The following is a 24472-nucleotide window of genomic DNA, read 5'->3' on the forward strand; positions in this document are numbered from 1 at the left end:
TATATGTGCTCCTGTCCTAGTGATACAAAATGGAAATCTTTACCTCCCACCACTACCACGCCCTAACATTTAATACTTATAAATTCTAGTTATAGGTTTGTTTGTTTTTTTGTTGCTGTTCTGGCAAAACCCAGAATAGTCCTTTTCCCAGGTCCCTGGATGCCCACATGTTGTGTTTTTACTCTTTGCGATGGAGCACATGAAGGGGGACGGGTGCTGTTTCTCTATCAGCAAAGGCAGGGAAAAGGAAGTGTTGCAGGCAGGCATCTCAAAGGCAGGGTGGGGAAAGAAATGTAAGCTCCCTGCACCTACCCCCGGGCGCCCCCCCCCCCCCCCCCCCCGCGGCCTTCCCGCCCTTCTCCCTCCTCCAGCTTTTCACGCAACCCTGCAGTCCATATGTGTGCAGATGCCTTCTTTCAGGAGAGTCTGGGCTTCCTGCTTAAACTGCATTTAACTAGAAGGGAATGGACCGAGTGTAAGTCTTCATTCTACAAGCCAGGAAGACTTCATCATGAGAAATGAACATTCCACTAAAAATGGAAATAGTTAAGCCCATTATATACATGTTTCCAGTATCTCTCAATTGGATAGGGCTCAGAAATGCTGGGGAGGAGGTAGCAGCCAAGATTTCTCCAAATCCACAATTTGAAGAGTTGGAGATCTCAAGAATTGGAGATCCAGATCTCCAAACTGCTACTCCTACAGAAACATACCTTCTGATCCATCTGACCTGGCAGAATGCATACTTGGACACTAAACTCAGAGTGGATTGGAAAAGCTGGTGAGACTCTGAAGAGCAGAAACCACCTCGTCCCTAATCCATTCCTTGGCACAATAGGAAATACTGTGGTAATGATGTGAAGGAATTAATTGCTGCTAATATCAAGAGCCTCTGAATTAGCCAAACCCTTTGAAAATCTGGACCGATGAAGTTACACATTGATAACAATGGGCTCCTAGCAGGGGCTACAGCGTTGTTTTAATGTTAGAAGACTGGGGAGGTCAGGATCATGCGAAAATAGCTGTTCGTGGGCATTTTCAGTGGTAGTTACTTAAGCGGTCCTCAGTCCTTCTGTGTGCTGCAAAGTGCATAATGGTTCTTCTGCAAACCAATGGAGAAGTGTCACTGTCCCATCTCCTCAGCCTCGTGTCAGGCACCCCCCTACTGTGGAAGGTGTTAGCAGTGAATCCCATGCAAGCAAACAGCCAACGCAGAGCAGCCATGCCCCAGGTCTTCTGTTTGCAATCCTCCCTGTCAACAGATAGGGGATGAGAAGATCTTCCCAAATCCCACTGAGAGTTAGAGAATGATATCAGATGCAGCTTGGCAAGGGAACAGACGGAATAGTTCAGAGAAGGATAGAATAAAATTGTTGTGGTGGAGGCAAATATCCTTATTCCTCTGGTTTGGAACCCACATGGGAAACATTACTTTTTTGTTGTTTCTAGCAAGTCTTAATAGCCTTTCCCCCCAGCATCCAGGATTTGCACCTCATCCCAGCGGTCTGTGTGGGTGTTGTGGTTGTTTCCTAATTGCAACAACAACAGCAATGACGACAACAACCACCTTGTACCTCCGTATCAGTATTTAGAGCTCTATACCTACATTGTAGAGGCCTGTAGATCTCAGAGGCTGCTTTGCCACTACTCCCGTCTCTTGAAACTAAAGCTAAGAAGTACCTTTTCTCTGTCTTTTGAGATAAATATATTATAAGCTGGCTTCCCTGTTGGAAGGTAGGAGCAGGAGAGAGTGCTCTCTTTCCTGAGGTTGTTCTGCCATACTCTAGACTCAGATGGTTATAGATTTTCCAGTCCAGTCTTTAACAGCTTACAAGATGCTTTCTCTTGGGCACCTGGCTGGGTCAGTCAGTTATGCATCTGCTTTCAGCTCAGGTCATGATCTCTAGGTCCTGGGATCAAGTCTCGCATGGGCTCCTTGCTCAGTGGGGAGTCTGCCTCCTATCTGCGCCCCGCCTCCTCAATTAACTAAATAAAAAAAAATTTTTTTTAAATGCTTTCTCTTGCACTGGCTTTTTCCCCCCTTCTATTTTATTTATTTATTTTTAAAAAGATTTAATTTATTTAACAGACAGAGATCACAAGTGGGCGGAGGGGCAGGCAGAGAGAGAGGAGGAAGCAGGCTTCCCACCGAGCAGAGAGCCTGATGCAGGGCTCGATTCCAGTACCCTGGGATCATGACCTGAGCTGAAGGCAGAGGCTTTAACCCCCTGAACCATCCAGGTGCCCCTCCATTTAAAAGGAAATCTGTGTTGTGGGAGTTTGTTACTCCAGATCTGAAATAACCTGTGCATTGGGCTCTGTCTTATGCTGACTTATTTTCTTATAATGGAGGACTAGGAGAGATCTCCTACTTGCTGTACTGAGCTTTGCTGTCCTTAGAACTGTGTATTAACGAAATCCTAAAATGGCATGTTATAGTCCATTGTAAAGATAAGTTAATATTCAAAAAGGGGAAATGGAAACATTTTTCCCCCATGATGTCTCAAGATTGTCTTCCCAAGAAATGGACTTACTAAGTTCTTGCCAGATCAAGAGTGAGGAAGTGTCTAGTAGAAGATTTTTATTTCCTCGCCAGTATCCTCTTTCCGCTTGATTGCTGAACTGACGGACACTTGCTAACAAGTGGTTGATTGATCTGCTCTCAAAGGGGCTGTGGAAAAACCCTAAAACACTGGTCAGTTGGCCTGTAACTGGAGGTTAGCTCAGGTTTTGACTTTCATTTATACGGAGAGACTTCCTGAGTCCTTGGCCCAGGTTGCAGGGTTGGCTGGAGATGAGCTACTGTTTACATTGGTTGTGAGGACAGTTGCGGGGTCTCAGAGCCCTCCCGGCTGATCCCCAGTTTCTCTAGTGGCCCTGGCTTCCTGTTACTTGGAATGCTTCTAAAGTTACACCTGGTGTTAAGTTATGCACAGATATTTATACTCTAAATATGGGCTTTGCAAACCAAGAGTGAAGGGCCCGAGTTTTCTTTCCTTTTCCGTGATTGTGCCCTTCATAGGTCACCGGAGAGTTCCTAAATTCACAAACCCAAGATATGTCTCCCCTTCTCCTCCCTGATTAATAAATACCCTGTGGAAACTTATCTCTAAAGTTGTGAATTAAATGGTAGATAGAGGTTGGTCTCTATGCTGTGACTCCTTCTTCTCCCCTCAACCCGCATTTCCCAGCCTCTCGATTCTTTCTAATGTCAAGACTACGCTGAATTTGTTCCTCCTGAAGGAACAGGCTATAAACTTTGAAGTCCAGAGGACTTGCTTATTTTGGTTTAAAGGAACCTCCTCTCAGGGGCTCCTGTTACAGAATGAAGTGAGAAGAAGTGGGTTGAAGCCTGCCCTTCCCATTGTTTCTTTTGTTATGATCTGGTTGTTAAGGGGAGAGTGGGGTGAAAAATAGGGCAAGAGCCTATTGAGCCCTTAAGTTGATAACCTTGGCTTTCAGGAGGCTTGGGTGTGTGTTTCCATGACTCTCCTGAAATACCTAACACAGACCGCTGCCCAAAGCAAACTCCGTTATGACCTTAAAAGCAAACCTGCATTTTGCTTAGAGAGAAGCTGCTGTGCTCTACAGTTTTCCAGAGCTCAGCCTCCTCTGGTTCTCTGGCATGTCAGCACTTGCCTTCTGTTTTTTCCATTGCACTCTTCCCCGGCTCGGCCCCAGGGGCCCCACCTCTCATAGGAGCAGGGTATGTGACCCTGGAGCCCCGACAGCCTTGCCCATCAATCTTCCTGGTCCACCTGCAGTTTGTCTGTCAGCGGCTGCCCCGCTTCTCCACTGGATGTGCTATTCCTACACATCCGTCAGACAACCCTGAAGCCTCTGGGCCGTTGGAAAGTCAGACTGGCCCTGTTCCATCTGTACGTCTTCATCTGTCTCGTGCTGTATCCTTGCCGGCTGCCATGCCCCGACTCTGCTCTGAATGACAACGTGAAGCCCATACTCTAGTGGTCAGTGAGCAACCCCCTCCCAGCCGTGGCCATGGGCCATGAGGATCCCTTCGCGAACTGGTTTTGTGTTTCTGGGCAAGACTTACTCCAGAGCTGCTGATACTACCCAGGAGGCAGGTCAAGATAGGAAACTAGACAGGCCCAGAGTTTGATTGGCTTGTACCAGATAGGAGCAGTAGTCCTAGGTTGTCTGCCCCGTCCTAGATCCAGAAGCACATTTTTCCAATATTGCAAATAACGGTGTATAAGGGCAAATGAATACCACGGTGACCACTTTTACGTCCTTCCTAGATTCTAGGCACCACGTTAAACAAGAATGCATAGTATAATGTTCAAGAACGTGGGTTTGATCTAATTATTAGTGGTTTTACCTTGGGCAAATCTATCAGAACCATCTATTAAAAGTAGCATACAGCAATCATCGAGAGCTGTTGGGGGACTTAAAAGGCCTGACGTATAATTGCACTTTCAAAGTGCCCAGCACATGGCCAGCAATCGATAAATGCTGATTGTTATGCTGCTGATTTGTCAGGGGAAACAGGATCTTTAAATAGGAAAAATGGACAATATAAACTGGGATAGGAGGGGTCCAGTTGGTGAGATCAAGGTGATTTTGGAAAAGAAAGGTCTGAGGAGGATTCAAAGAGGCAGAAATTGGTCTGGGCCTGAAGGAATGAGTGGAGCACAGTTGGATCTGGGAGAGGTGTCGTGTACCGTCTCTCCTCCGCCCCCCACCCCTGCCACCCCACCGTGATTTTGGAGTTTGTAGCACAGAGAAGATGGACCTAGGGATTAGAAGAAATGGTCTCCACTTCCTACACTCACCTGGCTTGACCGTGGGCACACCCCTGAGCCTAGATTTCTTGACAGTTGGGACAGGACAGGGAAGGCCTGCTCTACTCTGCAACCAGGGCTGTTGGAAGGCATACATTGCCATGAGTCCTGTGAAGATGCCTTGAAAATAGCAAAAGACAAGAATAAAGTCCTCGTTAGATCCTGAAGTTCAGAAAGAGAAGATCCCAGATGAATTCTGAGTTATCTCAGACTGTAACTACATAACCTATAGGACATGGGGCTTTCAAAGAGGCATGGACAGCTCTGGCAGGGCCTGGCCCCGTGTTCACGCCTCCAGCCCGACCCTCTCCAGTTGCCGAGAATATGTTCAGATTTCTCCATTCCAAGTGCCTGTGTCAGTATATAAAGTCCCCCAAATAATAACAACCACAGTAATAGTAACAGCAGCAGTGAAACCACGATCAGCCCCGTTTATTTGGCACTTATAGTGTCACTCTGCTGAATATGTCCTGGACCTTCTCCCCTTTAGCTCTCAAACAACAATGTGAAACACCTGTTATTATTCCCAGTGTAGCGCTAAGTTGAGGCTTAGAGAAATAATTTGCCTAGTTCCCTTTAGGTACTAAATGACAGAGCTGGATTTAACACAGATTTATCTGACTCCAAAGCTTAAACGCTTTGTGCCATTTTGTTCTTAATCTAAGGGGGAAAATAAAAAAGAAAACAAAAAAAAACCTCCCTCCCTCCCCTGCCAACCCTGTGCCAGGTTTCCTACAGAGGATTAAGCACAAGGATGACTTGAATCAAATGGTCAGTGTTCAGGTAGCCCCTCTTGCTTTACTTAGAGCTTGAGTCGTGGAAAACTTAGACGCCCACCCTCCTTTCCTATCACCATCATATGCATTTCCTGGTGTGGATACTGTGCTAGAACAGGAAGAGTAATTCCTTGTACTTTGGGGCGTTACATGTTCGTTATTTGAACATCACAATAAGCCCTTGAAGAGGGTTGGTCTTCCCGTTTTACTTACGAGGAGACGGAGACTAAGGGAAGTCAACTTGCCCAGTTTTCCTAGCTGATCATTGAGAGAGCTGTTTAGAATATTACAACTGTTAATAATTAATTCCTAATCATTCATAGATAGTGAAGGTATAGCATTTTACATATCCCGTTTATGGTGTGCAACATGAAGCAATGAGAATGTGTTCTGCTTGAACTTTGGAATGCCTTTGTGTGAGGTTCAGTGATGTTAAATGTTTGTGCTTGCCTATTCTTAAAATTATTTGTGTCACATTTAAATAACTCAGTCCTGAAGCTGCTGGCGGAGAATCATTCTTGAGTAATAAGGCTGGGGTGGGAGGAAGAGGGATCAGCTATTAAATTCTTATCACGGCACAAAGGTTTTTGAATGTCAAATGTTAAACTCTTCTACATTCAATAGGAATTTTGCTATGAATCTTCAGTCCCCTAGGGTACCTTTCCTGTCTGTGCCTGTCAGCTTCATTGTTGTGCATTTTAAATAAAGCTTTCTCTAACATTCAAAACTCCTTCCGGAGTTTTAGGAAAGAGACATAAATAAAGTGTGTCCTGTGCCTTTGCATTTTTGTTTTCTTTTACCTTCTTCTGTGTGCCTACCCCAGCCCTACCCCACCCCCCATCTTTAGAAGTATAAAGCTAAGGTAAAAAGAGCTTTAAAAGGGGGGGCTCTGGGGAAGTATGCAAATGACAGAAATGTCTCTGGGAAAATTAAGGGAAGTGAAATTCAGCAAGAAAGAAATTCATTGATGTTGTGATGAAACGTTGTCACTGGAGATGATGACAAATTAGAATCCGTTCCCATGGGGACCGGCATGCTACCTACTGATCATTTGACCCATGGCTGGATGTTGGCTCGCCGAAGAATTGACCCAAAAGATGACAAGATGGTTTTAGTCCCGTCGTCTCATCAGCATTCAGGAACCCCTTCGGGGATGAAGGGGAGAGGATAAAGAGGGAGAAAAGATGAAAGCTGAGCTGTGGAAAGAAAAATGTTTTTAATTACACTGAGGAGGATTGTGGGTCCACCTGTAGCTTTTGTTAAGAATGTCCTTTGTTTTCTCCTGTCTGCAGGGATCATGGCAGGATACAGACCCAGAATCCGGCGGGCCTCTTGGAAGGTTCTGTGTTGGTAGCCGGTCCTCTTCAGTTGAACGGATACATTCAGGACTTAATCTCTCTGTGGGCTATCTTTACTCTAATAGATTCTGTTATGCCCGCCGAGCACCCTGGATTTGGTTGGCATGCTGAAAGAGCTTGCTTTTAGAGAGAAAAATATACCCTGCCGTGGAGCAGGAGTTGACTTTCCATAGTGAGTCACTCTCCTATTCCTTGTCAGAAGGGCACAGGGAGGTCATCTCGGGCAGTGGGGTCAAGGGAGGCCAGAGCCCCACGTGGGAGTCAAGAGACCCTTAAGCCCCATATGCCTCAGTTTCTTCACTTGTCAAATGGGAATTAAAATTGCATCTTACTACCCTATGAGGGCAGATGAATTAATTGAATGAAAATTTCGAGGAAAATACTGAATTATGTAAGTCACTTCTGAAAGGAAAGGAACAGTACATCTATGATGTTTTCTTCCCAGGTTATGAACAAAGTTAAACACTCTGGAGTAATTGGAACAATTTAGGTTAGTTTGATGTAACTTATACCACAGTAGTCCAGGAATAGCAGGTATTATTTTGGGAGAATACATTATTTCACCTTTGGCCCACCCCCCCCCTTTTTTTAATCAGTGGTAGAATTCAGTTCTAAACCTCCTCAAAAGTTTGATTTTCATAGGAATTATGTACAATTCTAAATGTGTTTTCAGAACTCTCATTTCTATTATAAAGTAATGAGACGGTGTGTGGCTTATGGTTCTCTGCCAAGAATTTCACAGCATTTGTTAAAATGGGTTTGAAAGGAAATGGGAGGAGGGCATTATTGGTGTGTGTGTATTACGGAGAGAAACTGTGTTGCACAGAGGTCGAAGCCAAGGCTCTGGAGTTGGAATAGTACTGGGTTTGGGGGCCAGCTCTACTACTTACTAGCTTTGTAACTTTGAGCAAATTATTGGACCTTTAGTGTCTGCTTCTGGGGGAAAAAATGGACCTGTGTACCTTACAGAGTTCTTTGAAAGCTTAATTCGGTGTGTGCTTATGAAGTGCTTAGAAGGGTGTCCTACACAGAGTTAGCACTTAACAAACATTGGCTATTTTTTTTAAAGATTTTTAAAAATTTATTATTTGTTAAGAGTAAGCACAAGCAAGGGGAGCAGCAGGCAGAGGGAGAAGCAGGCTCCCCACTGAGCAGGGAGCCTGATGTGGGTGGGGCTTGATCCCAGGACCTGGAGATCATGACCTGAGCCGAAGGCAGACATTAACCAACTGAGCCACCCGGATTGGCTAGTCTCTTTTTTTAATAAGGCAAGAAGATGGGGTATCACTACATGAAAGACAGGAGTTTCTGACTGAGAGGTGTGAATCCAAGGTGGAAGGAGCTGGCATTCAAGGTCTTCTGTTAATGGTCATATGTGTCTGGGTTCTACATGTAAGGTCCCTGCCTCCACTGATGAAAAACGCAGCTCAAGGCCCATCCTCACCAGGCGGCTGAAGGCAGACATTGCCAATTTGCTCTTGCCCCCACTACTTGTGGCAGTGCCTCTCCCCTTCGCCTCCCCTCCCCTCCCCCCAGCAGACTCCTCCTTCCCCCCTCCAGGGAAGCCTTGGTTCCCCGCCCAGCCCAGGAATAGGGGGCTTTGTGCTCTGGCTCTGTGCCTTGGCTGATTATATTAATGGGAGTTTCCTCAGATTGTGTGATTCATCATATTTTTCACCATGTGTGTAGTGTGTGGTAAGTACCTCTGTACAGTAGCTGTTAGAATTTTGCGAAGAACCCTGCAGTTTCTTTGGACAGGTTTCTGGTCCATAGGCTCCAGTCTTGGCAATTCTGATGATGTCGATGGTAGTACCTGGACTAGAGCAGCTTGGATAGCCTAGCAGCTTGGATTGTCTAGGGACGGAATTCAACCTATCAGCCTATCGAGTCACTTACTGCTGCTCAAGAGAGCACCCCAAACTCGGTGGCATAACCAGCAGTTTCTTCATGCTTGAAGATACTGTGGGTCAGGAGCTCAGGTCCGGCACAGCAAGGATGGCTTATCTCCGTTCTGTGCTGTCTGGGGCTTCACCACTGGGACTTACTGGAGTCTTCTTGACTCCTATTCAGAGCCTGGGCTTGAGCAGCTGGAGTTGTCAGCCAGGCACTTAACTGTGGCTTTTCCGTGAGTCTTGGACTTCGTTCATGTGGTGGCTGAGAGCATTCCGCGAAGAGAGAGACCTGCGGAAATGGCATGGCCCTTTATGACTTGGCCTCAGAACTTACATAGTGTCAGTTTCTCTGTACTTGACTGGCAGAAGCCACCATAACCCTACCCAGATTCAAGGAGTGGGTGTGGAGAAGGAATATACAGCCCACTTGTCAGGGGCAGTGGGTGTGTGCGTGGGGGGGGCGGACGCAGCAAATTTTTATAAAACTACTGGGACTGTGGCTCTATTTTGGGACACGTTGGGGCTTCTAACTTACAGTGAAGCAAGCCATATCGCCTCTGTTGCAACTACTTAACTCGCACACTGGCATGAAAGCAGCCATAAACAGATAAACAAATGACTGTTTCATTAAAACTTTATGAGCACTGAAAGGTGAATTTCCCATAGTTATCACAAAGTGCGTTTTTAAAAAAGACAGTTAAAAATATAAGAATCGGGTGCCTGGGTGGTTCAGTCAGTTAGGCATCTGCTTTCTGCTCCGGTCATGATCCCAGGGTGCTGGGATTGAGTCCCATATTGGGCTCCCTGCTCAGCGGGGAGTCTGCTTCTCCTTTTCACTCTCCTTCTGTGCATTCTCTTTCTCTCTCACTACTCTCTCTCGCTCAAATAAATAAATAAATAAAATCTTGAAAGAAAAACTGAAGGGCACAGAATTCCTCCTCTGAAAATGCTAAAACAAATTTGGACAACACTTTATCATATGAAATGTCACTCTGATACACTTGTTACATCTAGAAATTTTTCTAAACTAATTCATAGTTTGTGCACTGTTTAGCAAGGCTGAGGATCTCCGTTATTTAAGTGAAATTCTGAAAACTTCCAAACATCAATGGAACAAAATCAGATTTTGGAATTGGCTTGAAAAAATGGAGATACCCTGCTTTGGCTCCCTGTTCTCAGCCTGTAAGCTATTGGACCGTGTGCATTGCATGACCCAAAGGAGATGATTAATTCTCCGCTAGTGTGCTGATAATGAATAGCTCTACAAAACCAATTAGCTATAATTCTATCAGTCATTTCATTTGGGTAACATTTTGTTTAAGGGGAAGAAAAACAACACTGTTTTCCTTGGAGATCTGTAATTAAGCCGTGATATTTGATGACAACAATGGAGGAAAAAGCAGTATGCTTACCCATTTGCTTTTGGTATTCCCACATGAAAGTAAATTATGATGAATGTTCTGTTCGCAGCAGTTACAAAAGACATTTGTCCACCTTAAAGGTGGAACAGACCAAACAGGAGTGTATTTTTAATGGTATATTTTATTTTATGTGGATGTCTATGTTGTGCAAATGGCAAATCCCTGAGGACTGTGAAAGGTGCCCCCTGGAGTTGTGTGGCAGAACATGCTGTACGTTCTTCCTTTCTTCATGTATTTTTCTCTTGAAAAATCTGTGTGACTCCAGAACCATGAATAGTGGGTTGTTTTCTTATAATCACTGTCATTGCTGTGTAGGTGTTACTGTTGTCATGTTGACAGTAGTATTGGTAGGCTTTGTTTTCCTTTATCTAGCGAGGCATGTTATGGATCAGTATTGTTCTTCATGAGTTCATACCCATGAGAAGTTCCTCATGTATCTTTAGCCATTTGAAGACCACAGGTAGTGTTTTATTGTCCTCTGACTCTCCCTCTGGGGTTTCTGGACACTTTGCAGGTTTTAATATCAATTTTCACGGAAGAATGAGACCTGGGTGTTTTATCTCAATTTACCCACTTGAGTGTATATTGTTGGTTTTACCTGAAGTAAAACATGCCTGTAATGCATGCAGCCTATCATACAAATTAACGAGCTTATTAGGAAAAACATGGTGGGTTATTGTGGTGGGCCTTTGACTTATTTTGCTTACTCTTTATCTCACAGCTAGCCAAAAAAATTCGAGAGAAGTTCAACCGTTACTTGGATGTGGTCAACCGGAACAAGCAGGTTGTAGAAGCTTCCTATACGGCTCACCTGACCTCTCCTCTAACTGCAATCCAAGACTGCTGTACTATCCCACCTTCCATGATGGAGTAAGACTTTACAAATATTTTTGTGTTGTTGAAACCAGTAATTGAATTGCGTTCCATTCATACTCAAATGCCTGTGCTTGTCTGTTGGAAAGTGTATAGTATTTCTATCTTAAATAAAACCTTTGTCTTTACATAGACAATTTTTGAAGAAGTGAGATTCCACATTCTATGTCCAAGAAATTCCTAGACTCTTCCCTGCTCACCTTTTTGTCATGTTGGAATTCAGGTTCGGAAGTATCAAATATTAGCTGAGTGTAAAGTTGAATTAAGCTAAGAAAATTGCAGACATTTGGTCAGGTGTCAGCTAGTGGGTCTTGAATAAAATAGACTCACTGATTCTGGCACTTTGCCTAATTTAAGGGAGTGCTTTTTGTCTTTGAAAAGAGTAGCAAAAATTCCCACTTCATACTTTGGTAGTTTTAAAGATAACATCTACGCTAATGGGAGATATGGCTTCAGATAATATTGCAACAGAATTAGTATATGTAGAGTTAAGGATATTTTTATTTATTAGCCTGGTGATAGTTCTGTCTGGAGGGGTGTAGGGTCATATGATGCTGGAAATTGTAGTGGAAAGAACACTTACCTAGAGGTACAAAGAACTTAATTTTTATTTAATCTCTAACTAGCTGTGTGGCCTTAATTAATTAATTATGTGCAGTTTTCTGTCGGTGGATAATAATCTTTATTAGACCAATTTTCTAGGGCTATTGCGAGTGACTAAAAGCTGCTAACATACTTTAAAAACTGAGTGTAAATGTTATAATTAGTATGTATTACTCCCCTTTTTGCACATCAGGTGCTCTTAAAGTCATGCAAGGATAGATACAACATAGTTTTGGTGGGTAAATGTTTTGCTTCTAGAAGCATTTTTTTCCTACTTTAGTTTCTTGGTGGGCTATGTAGATAGCAGGGCATCCTTAAGTCATTTTTATTCTCTATGTGACTTTAAGATGAGCCTTTTTCTCTGGCTTACTCTGTATGCAGCCTAAAGAAGCTCCTACTAGTTGTTTACTAAATTAAGTGGAAAAATGTATACAATGTAGCATGAGCCTGTCTGGATAGCAGTCCTCCCTAACACTCAGATGGTCTTGGATATTTTATGTCTCAGCCACTCTGTCTTCATCTCTAGAATAGGAATGATGATAAATACTTCACAGTGTCCTGGGCATCCAGTGAGACCAAAAATGAAAAATACTTTGTAATTTTCTAAACAAATCTGAACCCCAGTATATATGTGTGTGTGTGTGTGTGTGTATTAAATACACACTTCCATATCATAGTGAACATCTCATTTTTTATTAGGTTTAATCAGAGAAGATGTCCTTTACAACTTATCTCTTCTCTAAAAAGAGAATGAGGGCCCGATTGGGTTTTGAACCAAAGAAAACATCATTTTCAAAACAAAGAGAAGAGCTAGTATATATAATAAGAGAGAAATCCTTAAAGCTAGAATTACGCTTAAAACAGTGATTTTTGGCTGGGGATGATTTCTGCCCCTCGCCTTATCCCCCTATGCTCTTGGATATTTGGCAATGTCTGGAAACATTTTCAGGCGTTACAGTTCGAAGGTGGGGAATAGTTGTTACTACTAGTGAGGAGAGGGCAGGGATGCTGTTCCACATCCCAGAATGCACAAGATAATCTCCCCTCCCTGCAAAGAAAGAATTACCCAGGGGCACCTGGGCTCAGTGGTTAAGCGTTTGCCTTTGGCTTGGGTCATGATCCCAGGGTCCTGGGATCGAGCCCCGCATCGGACTCCCTGCTCTGCAGGAAACCTGCTTCTCCCTCTCCCACTCCCTGAGCTTGTGTTCCCTCTCTCATGGTCTCTCTCTGTCAAATAAACAAAATCTTAAAAAAGAAAAAAGAAAAAGGAAAGAAAGAAGAAATGACCTGGTTCACAATGTCAGTAGCTGTAGAAGGTGAAAAACCCTGCCTCAAAAGATGGGAGGTTTTCTTAAATTCATAAGTGGAACTGTTGCTCTAGTTGAAACAACAATCGGGAATTGACGGGTCTCTACTTGGAAATCTGTCCTGTAAGTCTTCATCCCATTACTAGACCCACCTTGTGAGCTTCTGTTAATGTTTCAAGAAATAGCTGAACAATTTGCCTCTCTCCATAGCTTCCTAATATCCCCCCCACCCCCACCCCCCTGCCTTGCCTCCTTGTTTCCCTTTGCCCCTGGAGGGATTCACTTGCTCCCTCATCTCTGTTCCCATAGTTCGGTTTCAGACACCTCTATTACAGTGTGGAACTTAAAGTATCCTGGGTTGTTGGTGGTGACTCTGCCTCCCCTGCTGTTCTGGGCAGGGATTACACCTCATCCATTTCTACCCCAGCACCCAGCGTTTGTAGTTAATTACTCCTTGTCAAAATCTGAATTGAGTCAGGGGATGTCTGCTCTCAACAAATTAAAATTTTGGGGTTAGAGGGCAAATACTGAACATAATTAATAGTGCAGAATGTGACACAGAGACGTACTGGCGTTCCTCAAAGCAGAGAAATGTCCCAGGTGGTGGATGGATCACAAGAGTCTGTGAACTTTGGAAGTTATGCATGTTCCTGGATCCGCTCATTTGGGGGAATATCTCGAGAAAATGGTAGTACATGTTTATAAAGAGGAGCTTGTAAGGACAGTCATGGGAGTGCTGTTTAGAATAGAAAATATTGTCAGTATCTTAAATTCTGATAATAGGAGATTAGTCAAGGAGATTGTTGTCCCATCCACAGACATGAGAGAGGGTAAGATGCAGCCAGGAGAAGGTAAAAGAGTGTTTGCTGACTGGGGAAAATGGCCAGGCATACCTATATACACGTACACCTTAGAAGTTTGAGAGGACTTCCATCAAAATGCTTTGGGGGTAAAGACCATGATTCCATTTTGAATATGCTGAGATAAGGGTTGAGGTCTGAGATCCAGGCCATGCAGATGTCTGGCAAAATTCAGTGATCTACCTTTTGGTGAATCCAGTAGAACAAAAAGTGTAGTGTCTGGCCTTCAGGAATTTCTCATTCAGTTCAGTTGACCATCCGCAGGGCTTCTGTTCTCCCAGGAGGATCCATGTCGAGTAAGCAGGTTCACAGGAGGCCTTTCCCTCCTTCCGTGGTCAGTAGCGGACATTGCGTGGGGACTCTGGAGAGATGCCGTGGCATCTTATCTCCTCACTAGGACTCACTGACAGAACCAGCCTCCATTTGGGGCAAAGGTCCTAAAACCAGGGCAGTTGAGACAATGAAGCTGGGTAATGAGAAGATCTATAAATGAGTAAAGAACAGATTCTCTCTGGTGGCATATTAAAGAGATAACTGATAAAAAGGGTTCACAGCAGGGATGACTGCCCTCCTCTTAGAGTCTTCCTAGTTCTGAATTACTACCCAGCGACACATGTTGAGGAGTTTTTGGAGTAACTCTGAGCTGATGCTTTTCTAGCAGTTGGCTGAACACACCTTCTAAAATTAGGAGACTCTCTCTCACTTTTTTTTTTGTTTTTTTTTAAGATTTTGTTTGAGAGCGCACAAGCAGGGGGAGCAGCAGGGAGAGGGAGAGGGAGAAGCAGACTCCCCACTGAGCAAGGAGCCCAGTGCAGGACTGGATCCCAGGACCCTGGGATCATCACCCGAGCTGAAGCCAGACGCTTAACCGACTGAGCCCCCCAAGCACCCCCCCCTCACCTTCTTCATGAAGATTCATCAGTGGAAGGAGATAATAGTAGGTTTTTGGGGTGTGCCCGGATGCGAATCCTTCGCTCCCTTTATTGCGTCCCTCATGGAACATATGCTTTTCTCAACACTTGCTGTTTTGGTGTCTCACTGAACACATTTTCAGTATATATATTCCATTCCCTCCAGAAATGTCTACCATTTTGAATCTCAGGGAGTTCACATTGGAGTTGTACAAAAAAGAAGAACTCCCAGTCTTGGGAACCAATTTGAGGACATAAGTAAAAACTTTTTTTTTTTTTAACAGTAGGCAGATTTGGTTTTGAATCTAGCCTCTTTCATTCATAAGTTGACCCTAGGGAGTCACCTAATTCTGAGCCTCGATCTCCTCAGTGAGCTGAGAATAAGGGTAATACATGCCTCACAGGGTCACTGTAGGGAGATGTTTTTGGTTGTAACTTCTTTATTTGATAAGTATGGATATTATCCTTTAGGTCCAGAGATATACTTTTCTCTCTTACTGTGATAACAAAGTTTAAGATAAATATGCTTAAAAAGTAAACTCCTTTAAATGAAAATATTAAGTAAATGTGACCAAAATCTTGAAAGTGATAGATAAGGTAATGATGAAAGTTCTTAAAAAATGGACTCAAGAACATTGCTAAAGTCTTTCCAGACTGTGAAATTTTACGGTCCCATAAAGCAGACTGTTGGCACCCATGGCATGTACCTGGCCCCAGGCAAATGTATTAATACTACCGTTGTAAGAAATAAAAGCAATTAACTTGAGATAAGGGACCTCCAGCCTTTGATCTGGATCTTGTCCATTCTTAAACATCTGGGCTCTGCAAACATGTGTTGACACCTAGCACTGGCCCCATGTCCTTTAATCTGTTGGTTACTAACATTTTAAGTGGCTGCCTGTGGCCTGTTGACTTGGCTTCTTCTCCAAAGGCATCAAGGATAAGTTAGTACTAGGACAATATTTTTATAGCTAATTTTAACCAATAGCTAATACTGAGTTTCAAGCCTAGAATTTCATTGTTATTGATTTATAATGCATTTATTTGTCTCACAGAGGCATGATAATGCGTATTTTAATAAAATGCCCAGTTCTGAAGATAGAAGGGCTTTAAAATGTCCTCTCAGAGATTCTGAAGATTTATAGTCTGATGACAACAGAGAGAACCCGCAGAATGGCAGAAAATTGATTTTCCAGATGATTTTGATAGTTTCCTTCTCAGACCACTCAACTCTTTCCTACTCAGGAGTCCTGCTAGTTAATAACTTTGTGCAAGCCTATGCATGGAGATTAGTTGCTTTGTCAATGTTTGCTAAAGGAATGATCTGAAGAATTAACCTCTTCTACAAGGGAAAAAAATTAGATTATGGCTTAATCTAAGACGGACTCATTTTCAGAGGTGTTTTCAGTGGTAAATTTACTTATTTAATGAACAGCTCCCCTTGTGTTGGGTCGCTGATGAGGGTGCACAAGAGACTGGGCTCTCCCAAGACGAGTGCACAGACACACAAACACAGAATTGTGCTCAGGGACTATATCTGATCTATAGATGCATTTATCTTGGCTCCAAAGGATGTTTTAAAGGTTTTTAAATTTATAAGTTTTTAAATCTGTTGCCAACATTTAAATTTGGGGAGATTTTATGTATTTGTCGTCTCTAAAATCTGAAGATCTGGCAATAGTGGGTCCACATTCCCACTGAGCAGCAGTCAGCTTGTCTGACTCCCCTTTGAGGACCCGGCCCACAGTCTCCCCTTCCCACAGTTGCCACCAGTCCCTGTGGATCACACCCAACCCATTCTCCTGACTTTGATCACCTGCTTGGCCCACACTAATGTGTGAGTTTGAAACTCCTGGTCTAAAAGGACTGTATAATACTAATAAATCTGACTTAAGAGAATGTGGAGTTTAAAGAATATAGCTCCTCTATGCCTAGCATTATGCATAACATTCAGAATATCTGTCTCTTGAAACCTAGCTTGCCACAGAGATGGGGTTCTGTTGAGAACCTCTCAACCTAATTGTTTATTCAGCAGGACCCACAAACCCTTGGCTTCTATGCAGATCAATGGTTTTATCTTCCACATCTCTTAATCCATCTTTTTCCTCCTTTCCCTAGTTTCTTTTGTAGGTATTCCTGCCTGGTGGCACTCTTATTTTTTTATTCTTGTGTCTTTTTTTCTTTTTTTTTTCTTTTAGAAGAAGGAAACAATGTGAGGGTAAACTAAGAAGGAAATACTGGGAAGATGAACTTAGGTTTTTATTTTTGTGCGTCTCTGAGTGAGGTTCAGTGCAGTTGTCCTCACTCAGTTAATGCTTGTGAATTGGTTCGTTGTGGTGGGAATGGAAGGCATGTAGGCCAGGTAGGAGGTGAGCAACGTGGTACTGTGGTGGAGCTAAAGGCAGTAAGCAGTGGTTTTCAAGCCGCGTGGAAGCCAGCCACCTGCCGCGGGACTCGAGTTCTGTAGAGAATTCCCACATCCCCACCAGGGCGGCTGGACTTGAGTTCTAGAGAGAATTCTCATATACCCACCAAGGCAGATTTTAAAAGCTTCACTAAATCCAAACAGAAACTCTGGGAAACATTTAAGTTAGATTCCTGCCATTTTTCAAGGAGCTCTTTGAGATGGCGCATCCACTAAGATGGATGTAGGCAATGGGGAAGGCAGGGGACACTCATCTCTTTTTCTGAGAATCCACATTTCATGCATCCCTGGCTACTGCCCACTAGAACAATGTGATTTTAGGCCTTACCACAAAACTTACTGGGGGTATTATGCTACGGACAAAGCAGCCAGCATGGGTACTGATGCAAGAACACAGGCTCCTCCGGAGGGCATTTTTCATGAGTAGCTACTGTTAGTAACCCTGTATTGGGGTTCTCCAGAGAACAGATCCAATAGGAGGGGATCTATGTGACAGAGAGGGAGAGGGGGATAGATCTATTTTAAGGAATTGGCTCATATGATTATGCAAAAGCAAATCCAAAATCTGTAGGGTAGCCCAGCGGTCTGGAGGCACAGGAAGAATGGTAGCTCCAGTCTGCTGACAGAATTCCTTCCTGCTTGGGGAGGTCACTCTTTATTAGGGCCTTCAGTTAATTGGACCCACAAGTCCACTGACTTAAATGTTGATTTCATCCCAGAAATCCCTTCACAGAACCATCTAGAATGGTTGACCATTGACCAAATACCTGGGTACCCTGGGTTAGTCAAATTTATACCTAAAATTCACCATCACACACTCTTAGAGAATAGAAAATTGGGTGCAAAACCTACCACTGAAGTTAAATTTTTATTAACACTCACATTTAGGTTGGAGGATGCCAAATTATCACTCTTTAAACTTCATGCTGTGTTGTTCTAAACTGTTTCTCTTAAAAAGTTAATGGTCATGTGAATAGCTGCCTAGAAAGCAGTGGAGGCAGCTGAGTAAGTCTTTTTCCATGTAGGAGCGCCTGGCAGCCCAGTTGGTTGAGCATCTGCCTTTGGCTCGGGTCATGATCCCAGGATCCTAGGATCAAGCCCCATGTTAGGCTCCCTGCTCATGTGGAGCCTGCCTCTCCCTGTCCCTCTGCTGCTCCCCCCTTGTTCCCTCTCCCTCTCTCATATAAATGGGTAGATTTTTTAAAAGTCTTTTTTTAAAAAAAAGTCTTTTTCCATGTAAATTGGTTGTCTATCCTGTGTAAATTTCTATGTTCACATATTAAGTTCAAGTATTGATGACATCATAGCAGCCAGAAATAAGTTAGTTTTTTTTTTTTTTATTTTGATGGCTAATGAGCTGACCCATAATGTTCAGATTCTTTTTTTTTTTTTTAAGATTCTATTTATTTATTTGACAGAGAGAGATCATAAGTAGGCAGAGAGGCAGGCAGAGAGAGAGGGGAAGCAGCCTTCCTGCTGAGCAGAGAGCCCGATGTAGGACTCGATCCCAGGACGCTGAGATCATGACCTGAGCCACCCAGGCGCCCCTCATGTCCAGATTCTTTTTTTTTTTTTTTTTTAAGATTTTATTTATTCATTTGACAGAGAGAAATCACAAGCAGATGGAGAGGCAGGCAGAGAGAGAGGGAAGCAGGCTCCCTGCTGAGCAGAGAGCCCGATGCGGGACTCGATCCCAGGACCCTGAGATCATGACCTGAGCCGAAGGCAGCGGCTTAACCCACTGAGCCACCCAGGCGCCCCATGTCCAGATTCTTAAACTAGGATCCTTAGGATTCTTTAGGGACTTACTAGCTTCAGGTCAAAGTTGGCCTCCCCCCTCCCCCCCCCCGCCCCGCCTTAAAGTTGAACTCAGACATGAGCCTTCTTTCATTTTTAAAAGGAGGCAGGCCTCTTTTTTTATTTTTAATTTTTAAAATCCTCAGTCTTAACCGTGGTGGAAGAGAACTATCTTAACAGTGAAGACAGTTTTCCTTTCAGTTTAAGTTCAGCTGTGATGCAGATTACATCCTTACAGTACAGTTGTAGGACTAAATGGGCCTTCGCTCTGCCAGTTTGCCATGTGGTTGTAGAAATTTCACTTGACCTTTTTAGTTCCCAGTTTCCTCAGCTGTAAAAGGAGCAGTTTGAACTACACTCCAGAGACCCAGCTCTCAAGGTTAATTTCCCTCAGCTTTCTTAGAAGGTTTGTTTTTAACTGAAACCATTAGCTATTATAGACAACTTTTCCTACTGCCCAAATTTATAAATTCTAGGTTTTATGAGGGAATTTATCTTCATCTTTTTGAGAGCTACCTAGGGGGGAAAAGATTGTATTATGTAGCAAGGCCTACAGAGGTTAAGTTATTCATTCATTAAATCCCTTTAAAAAATAAACATTTGTGGAATGGCTTATGGAAGAAGCATTGCATTTGAGTATTGAAATAAGAAAAGGATTTGAACATAAAGAAATATGGAAGAAGAGCTTTCCAGGAGAGAAAGGTCCATATGAAGAAAATCCCATGGCTAGAAATGGCCACGAGCACTGAAGAGTACATTGTTTCTGGAACAAATGATGGAAGGGGCATCTGAGAAGTTGGTTCACTGCAAAAAATAGAGACCCTCAAATGCTGGACTGAAGAATTGAACTTAGGAGACTTTAAATGAAAGCCAAGAACAATTCTTACTGTGCTTCTTTAAATGTATTGCCTGATACATAGTAGACATTCAATAAATAACGGTTGAAGGAGAGAATTAAACATTTTTGCAAAAGGGAATGAAATGAAGATCCCCATTTAAGGGGATTTTTACCTGTGAACCACGTAACAACTAGAAGACCTAGTCTGATAGCATTTACATAGGCAAGGAACAAGTGGGGCAGGAGCTTGGCTGTGGGCACCCTCTATCTTGGGCATTAGAAGAGGGATGAGCCAAAGGTGGCTGATGTTGATTCTGAGTAACTGTGAGAGTAGTTCCTGCCAGGTTTTAAGTTCTATTCGTACTCTGTGTGCACTCTCATCTTTCTTCTCACATTTGAATATAGGGATCTGGTCAGTTTCAACACCTTGCATGAACAGGTCCGCATTAAATATCTACTGGAGGAGTTAGTACATGGTAGCAAATCTGATTTTGTCTTTAGTTTTTGAGTACTGGTAGTGATGATGATAATAGAATTATTGAGCTACTTCCCCTCTGGACAGAAATTCAAGTACCTTTAGGCCCATTTATGGATAGTTGTCTTCTTCTGAGTATTATTCCATTGTTAGAAGCTCTGATAGGAAATGTAGGTTGATGTTGACTTGGTTATCTCAGTTATCAGGTTTAATCATTTAATAGAGTAATCATAGATACGAATAATTACTACATAATATTAATGATTGTATGCAGGGTAAATTTAAAAACATGAAATTTCCAAGCACATATGTATATCATTTTCCACTCAACTTGTCTGGATCCTCTTCAAGGCTGTTAATGTACAAGACATTGTCCCAGATACTCCATCATAGACAAAAATGAATAAAGCAGTCTGTACTTTCAGGAGCTCATAGGACATTAAAGTAAGCTACACGGACTGTGTCAGGTGCCGTGAAAAATCCAAAGTCTCCCTTAGAAGAAAAAGCGATTATGAACAGAGGCCTGTGAGCACTCAGTCTTGGTAGAGAAGTGGTAGCTGGGGCCTTGAAGAGTGGAGCTCCTGCAGGTTGATCTAGGGAAGGATGCTTCAGATGGAAACGAGCAAGCAGCATAAAGCTTTGAGTGTGCAGAGGTGGAACATAGAGCTGCAGTGGTGGGTAAGAGATGTGCTGTGCAGGGCTCAAAATCCTTGGTCAGTTGGGCACTTTCTTCTCTCTAAACAGTAGATTCTAAAGCAAAGAAATGCTGCGGTCAGTCTGAGATTTGGGTAAATCAACTAGGTGGCAAAGGAGGGTTTGTGAGAAGTTGTGGTAGGGAGGAAGTTCCTTGTCAGTCAAGCGATCCTAATTATTCAGGAGGAAAGGAATGGCACCTCAAGGAGGGACTGCAGGAGAATAAAGGTTGTCCTGGGTGGTGGTGGGTTACATGGAAGATAGCCCCTAGACAGAGAGTATATGACATCTGCCAACCAAATTGCATAGGATATTTGGGTAGGGAGAAAGATTTTAACAGGTGGTTATAAATTTTAAATTGAGCATCTCAGAGGATAGGAATAAGCCCCGATGTGGGGCTTAAACTCACCACAAGATCAAGAATAACATGCTCTACCAACTAGGCCAGCCAGTCACCCCAGCAAAATATTTTTTAAGAGGAAGATGAATTCAGTGTGAACATGCTGATTTTGATTTCGAGTTCACGCAGATCATCCTGGAGAGGTGTTCGGCAAGTTGAGACTAGCCTATAGCATCATTTTATTTTCATCCCACAAATTGTCCCCGCCTGCCCCCAAATACACAATATGTTATATGCATGGCAGTTCAGGAGACAAGGCCAAGTTGAAATGTGTAGTTCTAATGCTGTGCTAATACATAGTTCCGTTTAAAATGATGTTTCTAGGGGCGCCTGGGTGGCTCAGTGGGTTAAAGCCTCTACCTTCAGCTCATGTCATGGTCCCAGGGTCCTGGGATCGAGCCCTGCATCAGGCTCTCTGCTCAGTGGGGAGCCTGCTTCCTCCTCTCTTTCTGCCTGCTTCTCTGCCTACTTGTAATCTCTGTCAAATAAATAAATAAAATCTTAATAAATAAATAATAAATAAAATGATGTTTCTAGACATAATAAACGACCCACATGTGGGCAAACTCCCATTTCCCCCCGTCCTATTTTAAGGTAACGCATGTGAAAAAATGATGCAAAGTGTTTAGCCCTGTGTACATTTTCTTATAAGACTTATTATGCTCTTACGAAAAATAAGACTTAGGTGACTTCGGTGCTCTTGAACACTTAAGACTCTTGCTCTTTTGTTCGTGCCATGTCACAAGGTCAAATAATGTGACAAGCTTGGTCCTTGACAACGGAGTTTCATTTTATCGCAGGTCCTGTTCTTTCTCCCAAGAAGGTATGTTTTTGCCCTCAAAGTGCTATATGACACACTTAGCCTTTCAAGTTATTTTCCCTTATCTCAAACTTTCATCTCCAGTCCTTTTAAAAATTATTACTACCTGCAGGCAGGTGAAATGTTACAGATAATACAGTCTTTATGGATATTAGCACCGGAAGGATTGCAGTAGAGCTCAAAATTCAACCGAGATTTTATAAAATGCTCTACATTTCAGAAGGCCAGCTAAGCTAAGTTACATTATTTAACTTCTGTAAAAGTTACCTATGTTTACACTTCAGTAAAATACCTTCTTAGGCTTTACTTCTGTAAATATTCTGTTACCTAGATGATTCCAGTGATCCTTTCTACAGCTGTGGTGGGGTGAGTACTGTGTCCTCCCCTCCCCCACCTTCCATTTTGCCCATGAGGAAGTAGACTCAGAGCTTGTGTCCAGGAGCAGGGACTAGAATTTGTCAGGGTTACCTGACTTCAAGTCATTTTTTTTTTAATGACAAAATATTTTGTCCTGTGGTCAAATTGGAATGGCTTATGTGCCAGTGGAAATGCCAAACATTATATTCCTTCTTAGAGTTTCACTTGAGGCTGTTGTATGACTTTCTAAAATTTCTGAGTTGGCCGAATGTAAACCTCCCATCGTCAGATTAGTCTGTTTCTCAGTCTTAAGACCATGTTCTTGAAGTGATCTGTGGCCTTTCTGTGCACACATGCACGTGTGTGTGTAGGTAGTAGGTGGATATCTGTACCTCAAGGACTGTCGGAAAACACATCTGCCTTTGGGTCAGCTGACGGTCCTACTTTCTGGCTTTTCCTTGGGTGACCCTTTATGCCAGGAAGGGAGACCTGTCAATCTGCTAAAATACTGAATTTCACCAATAGCCTTTTGTGGATTTTAGGGAGAGCTCATCCTCTGATTCCCTTTTTCTTCTTCTTCTTCTTCTTCTTCTTCTTCTTTTTTTCTTTTTTTTTTTAAAGCTAGTCTCTAAAAGAAACAAGATGGTAGACTACCCCAGCTTTAGCAAAATAGACCCCACGGTTGCAGAGAACCGCAGGCTTTCCTTGAGCTTTTCATATGTTTCTTGTGCAAATAATACCCAAGTGATTTCAAAGGTTGCCAAGACTGAAGAACCATCCCGTCTGTAATCTCTTTCTGGGGACTCCATTTGGCCGAGTGTGATGCTGCGCACACGGCTTTATGAGCTCTGCGATGCCGCGTCAGTGGGGCTTCTTGAGGACCCGGCCCTAAGTATTCCGCATCTTTTATTTCATGTTTCTTTCGCCAAAGGGGGAAATTGGGACAGGCCTCTTCCCTCTCCACTGCGTATGTGCCTGGGAGAATGAACCAGCTCATCTGCGAGGTCATCTGCTAACTCTGAGGTTCTTAGCGCTTCTCTTTGATGTCTGTGTCCTACGACTCACAGTTGTCGACTATTTACCAAGGAAGAAGCCACACAGATTTCCAGTCTCTAGTCCCAGGAAGTCTCTGCCCTCTAAGGTTTCATGCATTTATTCATTCAGCAGACATTGATTGACTGAAGTCTTACTCTTCACAGCTGACGTTGGGCCACAGGTCCTGAGAACACACACAGTCCTCTTAGCAAGAGAGAGAAGCTTATAAATATATGACTGTGTGGTACCTTCAACCCTTCCTAGAGGTCAAGTGGCAGGTTGGACATGGGGTGTGGGTCAGCACAAAGGGACCTGTGAGTCACGCCAGTCCTCTGCCTGCTTGCATTCTTCTCTTTTTCTAAGTACCTTCTTTCTTTTTCATGTACCCCTGCCACAACCTGGTGATGAGGAGGACAAGGATAAATGTTGAATGTGGTTGTGGATCTACTTCTAATCTCTCTGATGTCACCCGGGCAGTGTTCCAAGCTTCCATGAGAGAGGGGAGTGTAAATGAATAATACCTCCACTTTGAATCAACACACAGACACGAGATCACACCAGGGTCTCCTCTCCGTGATCTGTGGGGTGAGAAAATGGTGGAAAAGGGAGCTGGTTGGTAGGACACTTAGACTTTAGTAAAGAAACTTGATTGCTCTGAAAGCCTTGCCTTCCAAGGCTATTTGACACGGGCCCTGTTTCTGCTGTAGCTGAGTTGCTGAAGCCTGAAGGTTTAATCCTCAATACTGATAAGAACAAAAAGAATGTGACTTATCTCTCCAATCTCTGCAGAGATGGAAGGAAAAACCATTTCTGGGAACGTGATTACATG

General features: G+C 43.2%; 1 protein-coding gene across 1 annotated transcript in view; it reads left to right on the forward strand.

Annotated features, from left to right (window-relative positions):
• Window positions 1–24472, forward strand: part of CACHD1 (cache domain containing 1) — a 204804-nt gene that overhangs the window by 95034 nt on the left and 85298 nt on the right. Inside the window, exon 3 of the mRNA XM_059138128.1 lies at window positions 10971–11119. Coding sequence (XP_058994111.1) covers window positions 10971–11119 — 149 coding nt within the window. The remainder of the gene's footprint in view (window positions 1–10970; window positions 11120–24472) is intronic.

The sequence above is a fragment of the Mustela lutreola genome, chromosome 10 (assembly GCF_030435805.1).
Source record: "Mustela lutreola isolate mMusLut2 chromosome 10, mMusLut2.pri, whole genome shotgun sequence".
Lineage (NCBI taxonomy): Eukaryota > Metazoa > Chordata > Mammalia > Carnivora > Mustelidae > Mustela > Mustela lutreola.